This window comes from Balaenoptera acutorostrata, chromosome 2, assembly GCF_949987535.1.
Source record: "Balaenoptera acutorostrata chromosome 2, mBalAcu1.1, whole genome shotgun sequence".
In the NCBI taxonomy this organism is placed as follows: Eukaryota; Metazoa; Chordata; class Mammalia; order Artiodactyla; family Balaenopteridae; genus Balaenoptera; species Balaenoptera acutorostrata.
Window position 1 is genome coordinate 12,167,919 of NC_080065.1, and position 11,424 is coordinate 12,179,342.

General features: G+C 51.9%; 1 protein-coding gene across 1 annotated transcript in view; it reads right to left on the reverse strand.

Moving 5' to 3' along the window:
* DAP (death associated protein) overlaps positions 1-8,637 on the reverse strand; it is a 61,251-nt gene extending 52,614 nt beyond the window's left edge. The window contains exon 1 of the mRNA XM_007188254.3: positions 8,392-8,637. Within this exon, the coding sequence (XP_007188316.1) occupies positions 8,392-8,446 (55 nt within the window). The 5' untranslated portion in view covers positions 8,447-8,637. The remainder of the gene's footprint in view (positions 1-8,391) is intronic.
* Between the last annotated feature and the right edge of the window lie 2,787 nt (positions 8,638-11,424).

The window sequence follows — 11,424 nt, forward strand, 5'->3', positions numbered from 1 at the left end:
CGTCCACAAGCAAGGAGAGAGGCCTCAGGAGAAACTACACCTGCCGGCACCTTGATCTTGGACTTCTGGCCTCCAGAACTGTGAGAAAATAAATTTCTGTTGTTGAAACCACCCAGTCTGTGGTATTTTGTTATAGCAGCCTTAGCAAACTAATACAGATGCCCATTTAAAAATAATCTCTGAATCATTTCAACCTGGCAGACACAAAAACCTTAAAACTATAAATCCCAGGTGTGTTCTATAAACTGGCTAACAGTAAAAAGAGTGTACAACTCACTACAAAAGGAATGGAGGATGAATGTCAAGGTGACGTTCGAAACAATCGCATCTCGGGAAGCTCACAGGGAGCCTGTCCACTTCTCTGTTGACGTAAGTACACACGTCCAAACCCAGTCACCCCACATTAGCACTTCATTTAATCTAGTTTATAAAAACAATTAACTTCGTCAATCTCTCACAGTATGTGTGGTGATTAATGCAGCAATAAAAAGTGGCAATAATAATAATAACTCAAGGCTGAGACAGAGTCATTCTAACTTGCACGACTGCCAAAAAAATACGACAGCACATATTTATCAAATGTTTTATTACTGTCTCCAGGACTCTTCATTGGAAAAAAATGCAAAGGCAGAGTTATTTCTGCAGAAGTCTTTGCAGAATTCTTTGTGAATGTAAGTATTTTTCTGAGACATTAGTAAAAAAAAACAACAACTCAGATTTTTGTTGTGGTGCTTGTTATTCAAATGTGAGCTTCAATTTTCAAGAATAACAAGCTGCGCAGTGGTTAAGAATCGGCCTGCCAATGCAGGGGACGTGGGTTCACTCCCCAGTCCAGGAAGATCCCACAGGCCGCGGAGCAACTAAGTCCGTGCACCACACTACTGAGCCTGTGCTCTAGAGCCCGCGAACCACAACTGCTGAGCCCACATGCTGCAACTACTGAAGCCCGGGTGCCTAGAGCCCATGCTCCGCAACGAAGAGTAGCCCCCGCTCGCTGCAACTAGAGAAAGCCGGCGTGCAGCAACGAAGACCCAACACAGCCAAAAATAAATAAATAAATAAATAAATTTAAGGGGTGGAGGGGAAAGAATAACAAGCTTCCCCTTAACAGGAGTGCCAAGCTGAAGTTAAGGGCATGTATACTGGAGCTAGATCCCTGGGTTCAAATCCCAGCTCTGCCTCTGTGTGTGTGAGTGTGTGTGTGTGTGTGTGTGTGTGTGTTGGCAAGTTGCTGGCACTGTCTCAGGGTCCCGTCTGTGAAGAAAGGGTGGCAGTGCTCTCCCCACCAGGGGTTTTCTGAGGACTGAAGGAGTGAGCCCATGTGAAACACCTCTGCCAGGGCCTGGTTCCCATGAATGCTCAACTCTTAGCTACTCCTAGGAGACGGGTTTTCACAACTAGCATCTAGCACTTAGAGAACCCTCCAGTGTGCGAGTCCTTGGTGGTTTACCACCTCCTCCCCACAGTTTCCTCACGTGTAAAGTGGGGATGGCAGGACCGATGTACCGGGTTGTTGGGGAGTGAGTGACACACCCTGCAAAGTGCTCGCCCACCATGGGGCGCTCCACTGCCCTGGTCAGCTGACCACCTCCAGGACTGTCGTCAGGATCTCACCACATCTAAGTAAGTTCTGGAGAACTGCAGATCCTGGAGAATCCTTCCACTCTTCATGCCGCCACATGCCAGGCCCTGTTCTAACCACTGGCCGGGCGCCCCGCTACCCCCCGACTTTCCAATCACCCTATGGTGTAGACCACCCCCCCCACGAGGAGGGGAAGCCAGTGGCCCCGGTCGCACAGGTAGCAAGCTTCTGACCCCGGCAGCCTGCGCCTTTAATCACAACCCGCAGGCCTTGCCCTGCTTGAACATTCCAGGAAACAGAGCGACACTCCTCCTCGGAGAGACAAGAGTGATGGCCTATGGGGAGGGTCTAGGCCAGGAAAGAAAGTGTGTTTGATGCTGAAAGCTCTCTGCAGAGCAGCTTCCTACCCAAGGAGCAAAGGGGGCAGAGGAAGCGTCCTCCAGGTCAGACTTTGTCAGGTGGGCAAATATTGAGGAAGCAGCTGATGACATATCCCCCCGGGGCCGGGCATCCCCTCAGGCATCTGGGTGCCTGACTGTGAGATGGTCCCCGACAGCTGGCTCTGGGCCCACACTCGACAGCAGGCTAGGAAGACCCCCCCCCCCAAGCTGCACGTCGGGCAGGGGGATGAGAAGGGTGTCCCTAGATGGACAGTAAAAGCACCCCGCACCGGGGAGCAGCCCGAGCCCTGGCTGCCTGCTGAGCAGGACTCGTGAGCGGATGCTTTCTTTGTTCTTGCCCAAGAAGAGCTACTGAAATGTGATGCAAAGGAAACCGAATCCACGCACAAAAAAGAGATGAAAGGCTCCGAGAATTGCTCTGGTGAGAACAAAAGAAAGCAAACCAGAAACACCCAGAGCTGCAGGTTAGCCGAGAACGTAATCGTCTCAGGTAGAGCAGCACTGCGGCCGGAGAGCAAAGTGGACACGGGACCGGACAGCCCCGGGGATGGGGGACAGTGGTGGGATCAGGGCAAAGGAATGTGGTCCCTCTCGGTTAAGAGGAAGGGCTCCACCAGGAGAGGAGGCTCCTTGGCCAGCACAAGAGCCACGCCCGTCTGGGGAGGCTGGTGGCCCCGAGGTGGGGAGCCCCGTGAAGGGAGAGTGGAGGCTGAAGGGTGAAAGGCAGTGAGTCACGAGGACCCCGGGAGCCCCGGCACCCCTCACCCCGGAGGCCAAGTGCAGCTCCCCCCACGGGAGGGAGCTTTCCGGCCTGACGCAGCGGGGGAAAGTGATGCTTGCGCTAAAAAGCGAGTCCCAGATAAATTGCTGAACTTGCAGCCCTGACGGTTTCCTCTCTAAGAAAACTGAGGACCTAACAAGGGAAACTGCTATTCTGCGCTCAGAGTCGGAAGGTGTTAAGGGGGGAAGGCCCTTCAGTGACACAGCGGCAAGCCCGCTCACCCCGCAGGGGAGGGGACGTGGGGTTCAGAGGCGTGGAGCATGGGGCAGGGCCACGGGGCTGTGGACCGGGACTGGACAGGCCGGCCCGTCTTCCATGCAGGGCCCGCTCCACCCCTGACAGGCCGCCCCGGAGGACAGACCGCGCAGAGAGCAGGCCAAGACAAGGGCCAGCCGGGCGCGACTGGGCCAAACCCGAGGAGGGTGTGGGCAGCCGCGGGGGAAACCTTGCGTTCAGGGCGGCGGATTTCAGAAAGTCCACGAAGTAGCATCCGTGCCTGGAGGTACCTGGGGACAGGCAGTGAGGCAGCGTTCATCAACCCTAACCCCAGTCTCCCCTGCAGCTGGGTTGGGGCCATTTACCCGGGTTGTGGCCCTAATACAGCAAAAAGAGGCAGAGTAATGCGCCCTCCCCAGATGGCCACGCCCTAGTCCCTGGAACCCGTTTATGTGTTGGGCTGCATGGCAAAGGGGAAGGAATGTCACAGATGGGAACTGAGGTTGTGGATGGCCTCTGGAAGCTGGAAGAGGCAAGAAAATGGATTCTCCCCTAGAGCTTCCAGAAGGAAGCTGCAAACACCATGATTTCTGCCCAGTGAGACCCATTTTGCACTTCTCACCTCCAGAACTGGAAGATAATAAAGTTGTGTTGTTTTAAGCCATTAAATGTATGGCGCTTTGCTACAGTGGCCGCAGGAAACTAACGCAGTGACACATGCCGCTCCCAGGCCGAAGCACCACGGCCTGCACCCAGTCCCCTCCGCAGAGGCGGAGTCGCTGGGCAGGAGGGACCTGGGCCTCTGCATTTCTCCTGGTAGGAGGGCCACCGGAAGAGAAATAAACCTTGACTGGCTCAGCCACCGAGATTTGGGGTTGTCTGTTGCAATTAGTGAGTACAATATAAAACTGTAACTAATACAGCACTTTATACAAAAGTGAATAGTCCCTATCCAAACAAAAGAATTTCTGAAGCTGGGAAGGGGAAACCACTCACAAAACCAAGCAAGAGTGCACAGGCGTCGTCTGAAATAAACAGGACACTCACAGAAAACAGGAGGACGTGCCTATCCCCCGAAGTCCTAGAGCACAGAGGCGAAATCGAAAACACGTCTTAGAGGTGCTCGGTCCACCCTGACAGGGAGCTTTTTTAAAAAATGCAGTGACTTTCAACAAAATAAATTAAAAAAAAAAAAGGTTCAGATTAAAATTAAAATATTATTATCAAAAAAAAAAATGCAGTGACTAACAGGGTCTCTCTTTTTTCTTGGCATGTCAGGAGCAAAGGCAGACCTCTCTCCTGCATCTTCAAGCGGTGATCAGTGACCGGGTTGAGGGTGCTGGGGGCGTGCTTAGCACACCTGTGATTGCATGGTTAATACACTAAAAACCAAATCAGTCTTGCCTTTCTAGCAACAGAGTGGCCGCAATAACATGAAAACCCCCGACGGAGATAATTCAGGGAGAAGTATCACCCACAGCCCTTTAAATGCACTCTGACTGACCAAGAGAACAGAGAACTGAATTATTTTGAAGTTAGTAAAGAAAAGCAAAGTGGTCTCTTTCTCATTTTACTTTAATAAATCCATTTGACTCAGTTCTAGAAGGGACATAAAGTCTACTCTCGAAAGAAAACCATATGTAAAAATTAGTAACGCTCCAAGCTATCCTGTATTAGATTTATGAGCACTTTCCTGACAGACGGTTTTGGCTCCGCTTGGAAATGGGGGGGACCAGGGCCGGCAAAACGTATTTAACAAAGAGACGTCATCCCCGTCGCCACCACAAACTCATGGAAACCGGCAGGAGTAACAGTGGGGCTTGGCATCACGTCTCCGCTTCTGCCGGCGATCAGAGCGCTGCCGCTGGACGAAACAGAACCTCACTCACTTTGCTAATCTGCATTTGCAAGAACTCCCATAAAACAAGCAGTCTCACCCCATGTCTCCGCAGATATCTGTGGCCGAGGGCAGAGGCAAGGTCTCAAATCGTGAAGACCGGGTTACTTTTCCAGAGGACCCGGCCCCCAGCGCACTGCAGGACACCGCGCAGTGCCAGCCGTCACTCAGGGGGTGGGCTCTGTAGTTATTCGCCCAGCACCTTTGTCCCAGGCTCTTCAGAAGCCTCATTAATCTCACACCTTGGGAGGAGGCTCCCGGCAAGCGATGGAGCCCCCTGTCGAGAAGGGCTGCCGGTTCAAGGCTTGGGGGTGTCGGCAATCCTCCAGAGGGTGTGTTGTCCTCCGTATCCCAACTGTAAGGTGACTGCGAGTTAAATGAGCTCATGAGATCCGAGCGATTAGAACTGGGCTGGTGAAGGGGAGCAGAGCATGCCACCCCCAAAACATGGCTCTTTGGCAGAAGTATGATTTTGAGCTGATTAAGAAACAGCACACAAGGAAAAGCCGTATACCGAGGAGTCACCCTTGTTAGGAACATTTACATTTATAAGGGAAATCTCCCCTTGTAAGTGTCTCCCTCTCTGTACCAGGAAGAAAAGGATGACAAAATTATAGGAGAATCTTACATCTGCATAACCGTCTTCCTTCCCCTGGTGCATTTCCTGGTTCCCTCCCATAACGGGGGCCTCCCCTTCTCCCTGGCATTTTTCATCTTTACTATTTAAGGTGGTGGTTGGGAGTTACTCATTTTTCTTGAGTTATCTGCCATGTATACAGGAGATATACATGTTATTATACTTCAGTTTTTCCCTTGTTAATCTGTTCTTTATCATAAGGGGGATCTCAGCTAAGAACCTAGAAGGGTAAAGGGAAAATCCTTCTTCTTCCCCTATGCTCCACGCATTGTAACGCTCAGCAAATGTTAGTTACAGTTTCCGCTGTGATGCTGCTGCCGAAGCTGGCTGACCGTCCAACCTGCACCCCCAGTGCCCGCTGGAGACACTCAGCAGTGGAGGGGAGCTGTGGGCCGCACACGCTATGGAGCAAGGGAGAGGCAGTGAGAGGCTCTGCAGAAACTCGGGAGCTATTTATTGAGTGCTCTGAACCAGGCACCACGCATCAATGGGACTGAGCTCTGGAAGCAAGAAGAACAGGCGGGCAGGTGGAGGCTGTGGGGGTGCACAGGTGCATCCCCGGTTCACACAGCAGTGACGAGAAAACACAGAAGAAAAAGAAGAGAGTCATGGAGGAGAGTTTTAGTCCTTTCAATTGCAGATTTAAGCACAAGCTCTTGTTATCCAACTTAAGCCCTTAATGAAAGTGTTCCCAGTGTTTTTAAGGCTGTTATTTTGATTTATGAACTGGGCTCTGGGCGGTACTTGATGATTATCCTTTATTATAGTGGTTGCCTTTTTTTTTTTTTTTTTTAACATCTAATCTGCAGAACTGTCTAACCTCTGATCATACCGGAGTAAACAAGGCCACCCAGAACTTTCTGCCAAAACAGGCTTCCACACAGGGGCCTCTGTACCACAGGGAGAAAAAGCACCTGAGTGGTACTACCTGGGAGGCAACATACCATAAGGGACGAAAGGTCTCTTTCTAACCTGCACCCCTGGCCAAGTGTGACCGGCCTTGGGAAATGCAGGATGACAGTGACAGCTTCCTTAGCAGCTCCTGCTGGACGGGGGTCTCAAAGGCTTAAGGGACCTGCCCTGAAGTCACCTGAGGAGTTTACCTGTGGGACTAACTGCCCCTGGGCTCCAATCCTGATGGATGGCGACAGGAACAGCACAAAGGCAGCCCCGCCCTGCTACTTTCTCAGGGGCCATCTGGCCTGAACCTCCCATTTCATGGATTAGGAAAACTGAACCCTAGAGAAGTGACAGGCCTCAAAACTTAAAACCCAAGTTCACTGCTACAGCAGCACAAGTACACTGGCTCCCCTCTCCTTGGGCATAAATAAGATGTTTAACTTGTAACTCACACAGCCTAGCTGTTTACAATTCAAAGAAAATCAGAGTCCTTCATGAAGTTTCTCCCAGGGAGTTAATATAGACAGTTTATACCTCTGATCTTAAAACTCTCCATATGGCTGTCTCTATATGCAATTCCATTACTGCTACTTTGCTTTGGTATCATTCCAGCACATACGTCTAATGCCACTCATTGCCCGGGGAGCCCTGTGCAGACCGCTGCTGCGTGGTCCATGGCCACGAGTGTAAATGCAGGTGTTCCCTCCTGCCGTGCTGCCCAGGTCATGAGGCAGGAATGATGGACATGAACCCTCCGGGGCAGGAATTAAAAGTCAGAGTTATCATTAAAGGAAATGCCTTTGAAGTTCTTTTTTAATTTTAAACTAATTCAACACAGAGACCCCCGAAGTCCATCTTCCATTACAGTGGAACTATTTTCTAAAATCTCATGCTCTTACATCCCCACGCATCGGTTAGCCATTTTTCTTTCCTACTGCCAGTCTTCTTGTTGTTCAGAGCTTGCTTCACTAGTGAAAAGCATTCCCTACTCTGGAATGCAACATATGTAAAGAACTTCTCTATTCACCGTGTTGAGGCAGAGAATTAGTGCCCTATAGTGGGGGGCGGCAGACAGAGATTAGGGCAATCTTTCCTCTAACAAGAAGATGGCACAAATGTTCCACAAAAAGCAGCCATTTTGGCTAAGGCTTCTGTTATTAGCAAACTGAGTTGATGCTTTAACTAACGTGTGCAGCTAAGACCCTAAAAACCCCCCACACTAAAGTGACTCGTATCCTGGGACCCAGTCACCTTTGATTCCCTCCCAGTGTCCTTCCATATGGATCGATCGTCATTCCAAAGGAGAGGAGAAGAAGCAATCCACCAGTTTGGGCAGATTCGAAAGAGCAAACAGGAACTGGGCTCAGAAAGGGGAGGAGACGGTTTGAACGTGAAGGTTGGTTAGAGACACATTTTCTAAGAAAGATGACTCTTTCCTGCATTTAACTTCCTTGGCTCGGAAGTTTAGGCTGTGCAAAAGCAAAACACAAAACCGCTTCTGAGGAAAAGCAGAATGCGACAGAAACTGGAGAGAAAAAAAGTCATATTGAGTGATTAATGATAAAAATGATTTCCGCTCCTTTGGTTCTTTTGTAATGCTGTCAGCCTACGATTTATCATCATGACGTTAAAAACACTGATTTGTCATTGTTTCGGCTACTCGTTTTTCTAAAACATCTGTACATTCTAAGTAAGTATTCACCGCCCAAACTTCTGGGAGCAAGTTGTGCATCTGGTCTTGTTCAAGTCACTCTAATTTGCGTGCAACTCGCACAGGCTTGCGATGTTTCGCACAAAGAAACAGGTCTCACCAGTGCGGGGCTGAGTTTAACTTAGACCCCACGAGCGGACACGTCCCAGGCTGGCCGGCTGCCTCCCCCGCCCGGCGCCCCGCTCCGCGCTCCGCGCCCCGTGCCCGCGGGTTCGAGCCCGCCCTCCGGGCCCGCGAGAGGAGAGAAAGTGGGAACGAGTCAGTACCGGCGGGCGGGTGTCCAGCTTTCGTCTCTAGCTTCCCCTCGGGAGGCGAAGACATGGTGCGACCGGGTTTCAGAGGGACCTGGACGGCGGTCGTCGAGTGCTCGCGGGCCTGGAGAAAAGTGCGCGCGAGCGTGAGCGCCGGGAGCGAGGGAGGCGCGTGCGTGGGGCGGCGGGGCCGCGCGCAGGCGGACAAACCGCGGCCGCCTGGAGGGGGCGCGGGCGCCGCGCGCCTACGTGGCGCGGCCCCGCCAGCCCGCGGCTGCGCGGTGGCGTCACTGCGCCCGCCCCGCCCCGCCCCGCCGGCGCCCGCGCGCCCCGGGTACTGAGCATGCGCAGTCAGCGGCGCCACGTTGGACGCCTCGGCCAAGGGCGGAGGAGGAAGAAGGGGAGCGGGGGCGGGGCGTCGGCGGTTAGAAGAGGCGGGCGTTGGTGCCGGCGGCGACAGTCGCCCGAGGTTGGAAAGAGCCCAGCAGGAGGGTGGCACCCCCGTGCACGGTGCTCCACCAACCCTCCAGATAGACGGTGAAGGTGGTGGGGAAACAGCTTCAACAGTGGGGCGCCCAGGGGTGCTGTGTGCCTTCGGGGAACAGGCCCGTCTGCCAGATGGCCTCACCCAGCTCACGCTCGGAGCGACCGGTGAAGTGCGGAAATGAGACCCCAGGTGGGACCGACCGGGGGCCCAAGAATACCGGGGATTTGTTAAAAGATGCTGCAAATGGGAGAGCCTTGCCCCCGGGAGAGAAAGGCAGAGCTGTGAAGTCTGGAAACCTGGACAGAGGTCTTGCAAGGTTGCGTCTGTGTCCCCTGTCTCTGCCGTCTTCCTGTTGCGTTGGGTCTTGATTCTGTCCAAAGCTGACCCGTTGGCCTTGTGCCTCGGATTGCAACCTTCTCGCCTTCTCAAGCGCTTTGTAACTACAGGTATCCTCTACTGACCATCAATCCCGCCTTGTTAAATTAGCGTTCAGACATGTCCATTGTCTTTAGAAAAGGAAACACCATCGGCTCTCTTGGCTGTATGTCTCCCTTTGACGGCACAGCTGCTCGAAGAGTATCTCAACACCCCCACCCCACCCCCCACACCCCCCCCCCGGCTCCTCAACCCAGTCCCGTCCGTCTGGTTGTCATCAGCCCCCACAAAGGCTGCCACCAGCCAGGAACGTCCTTTTATCATGGTCACGCGTGACCTCCACGGTGCCCAATCCAGTGATCACTCTTTCACTCTCATCCTGCTTGACCTGTCAGCAGCACTTGACCTAGCTGACCGTCCCCTTCCTCCTTAGCTTCAGGGTTGCCGCATCGTGGCCTTGACATCCAGTGCTTGGGCTGGAGGCTTGGCTGCTAACTCCCAGTTGGGTTGGTTGTCTCCTCTTCTAGATTTCTAAACGCTTGAGTCTCTCAAGGCTCAACACCAGCCCTCTTCCGTGTCTAGACTTGGCTTCAGTGGTCACATGAGGCCATGATGCGTATGGACTATCATCCATACGCTTATGGATCCCAAATCTGCAAACCCATTTCTCTATGCCTGCCTCTCCATTAAGCTCCAGACTCACATTCCGCTGCGCCCTTGACCTCCCTTACCCAGATGTCTAACTCAGCGCTGCCCAGCTCTTTGCATCACGGCACACAGAGAAATGCACATACTCTACGTTGATCTGGGACTTTCCCCCGACGTTTCAGTAGCACTACCAGCAGGACAGCTGTTGGCCAGGCAGCAGTCATGATATAGTTGTCTTTGTCTTGCATTCACATCAAAACTTGCAGACAGGTGTCAGCAGCTTAGAAGAAAATCTGAAATCAATAGTGGAACACTCTTTTAGGAGATGCTCCATCACTAACACTATTCATAGAACAGAGTGAGGAAATCCACAGACACTGATGATTTGATTCTAAATAGAAAGAAGCTTTAAGGGTACCTAACCAAATTAATTGTATGAATATTTTCTTCTTTATGTGTGTTCAAGAGTGCTATATGGTTAAAAACTCATGCCTTAAGTCTAAAAGAACCATTTCTAAGAAGTATGAAATAAAAATTCTAGGTTAGAAAACATTGTGTTATAGTTTAGTTGGCGGCGTTGTTTCCTCTTGGTGGTACCTAAAGTCATATGTTAAGAGCGATAGCATCTTCGATTCAGTGACCCATGGCATTGCTAGGGAACCCTGGGGGTAAAAGAAGGAGCATGCTGAGGAAGGAATTAAGCTACCCAAGGGCTCTGGAGGCTCCGGTCACCCCTGGGCTGCACCAAGGCCTGAGAGGACCCGTATCTTCCCCTGAGACCTGTTCTGGGGCCACACTGTTCAAGACACTGTAGTGTTAACAGCCATGCCTAGTTTTACACGTGGAAGCAGAACTCCTGACTCACCCACCTACCCATAGATACCTTCCCATCTAGAGGAGAATCCAAACTATTCCTTACGGTGTGAGTACCTGCCTAATCCGTAGCGTTCCTACTGAAGAAAATACGGTTGTTTAAGGAATTTAGCTTGAAAACAAACACCCATATTTCCCAGGCTCCCTTACAGTTAAGGGGGGCCAAGAGGCAGTTCTGGCCATTGAAATGTAAGTGGAAGTCGACTGGGGTTTTCTGGGGAAGTTTCCGCATTCTTGATATGAGGACCACCCTTCCTCTTGGTGACTTCATTGTTCACACCGCCTTGAATTCAGACAGAAGGTGGAAGGCAGAGCAATCGTATTGCAACCACAAGGCAAGCAAAGGCATGAAAGCCATATGCTAAAGGTGGCGGAACAGGAAGACCAAAGGATGCGGGACTTTGAGGTTCTGTGGTGTCTCTGCAGAGCAGTGGACCCTGCCTCCAGACTGTTTTGTTGTGTGGAAAACAAACCCCTAGTAGATGCAGTCCCTGTGATTGGTGTCTTTACATGCAGCCAAATGCAACCCCTACCAGACCCTGGGTGATGGGGGCCCTGCCTGCTTCTAGGAGCTCATCTCTCACAGCTCCTCTGGCCACACTGGCCTTTCTGATGCTCCTCAGATGTGACAAACCAACCCTTCCCTTTGGGCCTTAGCATTAGCT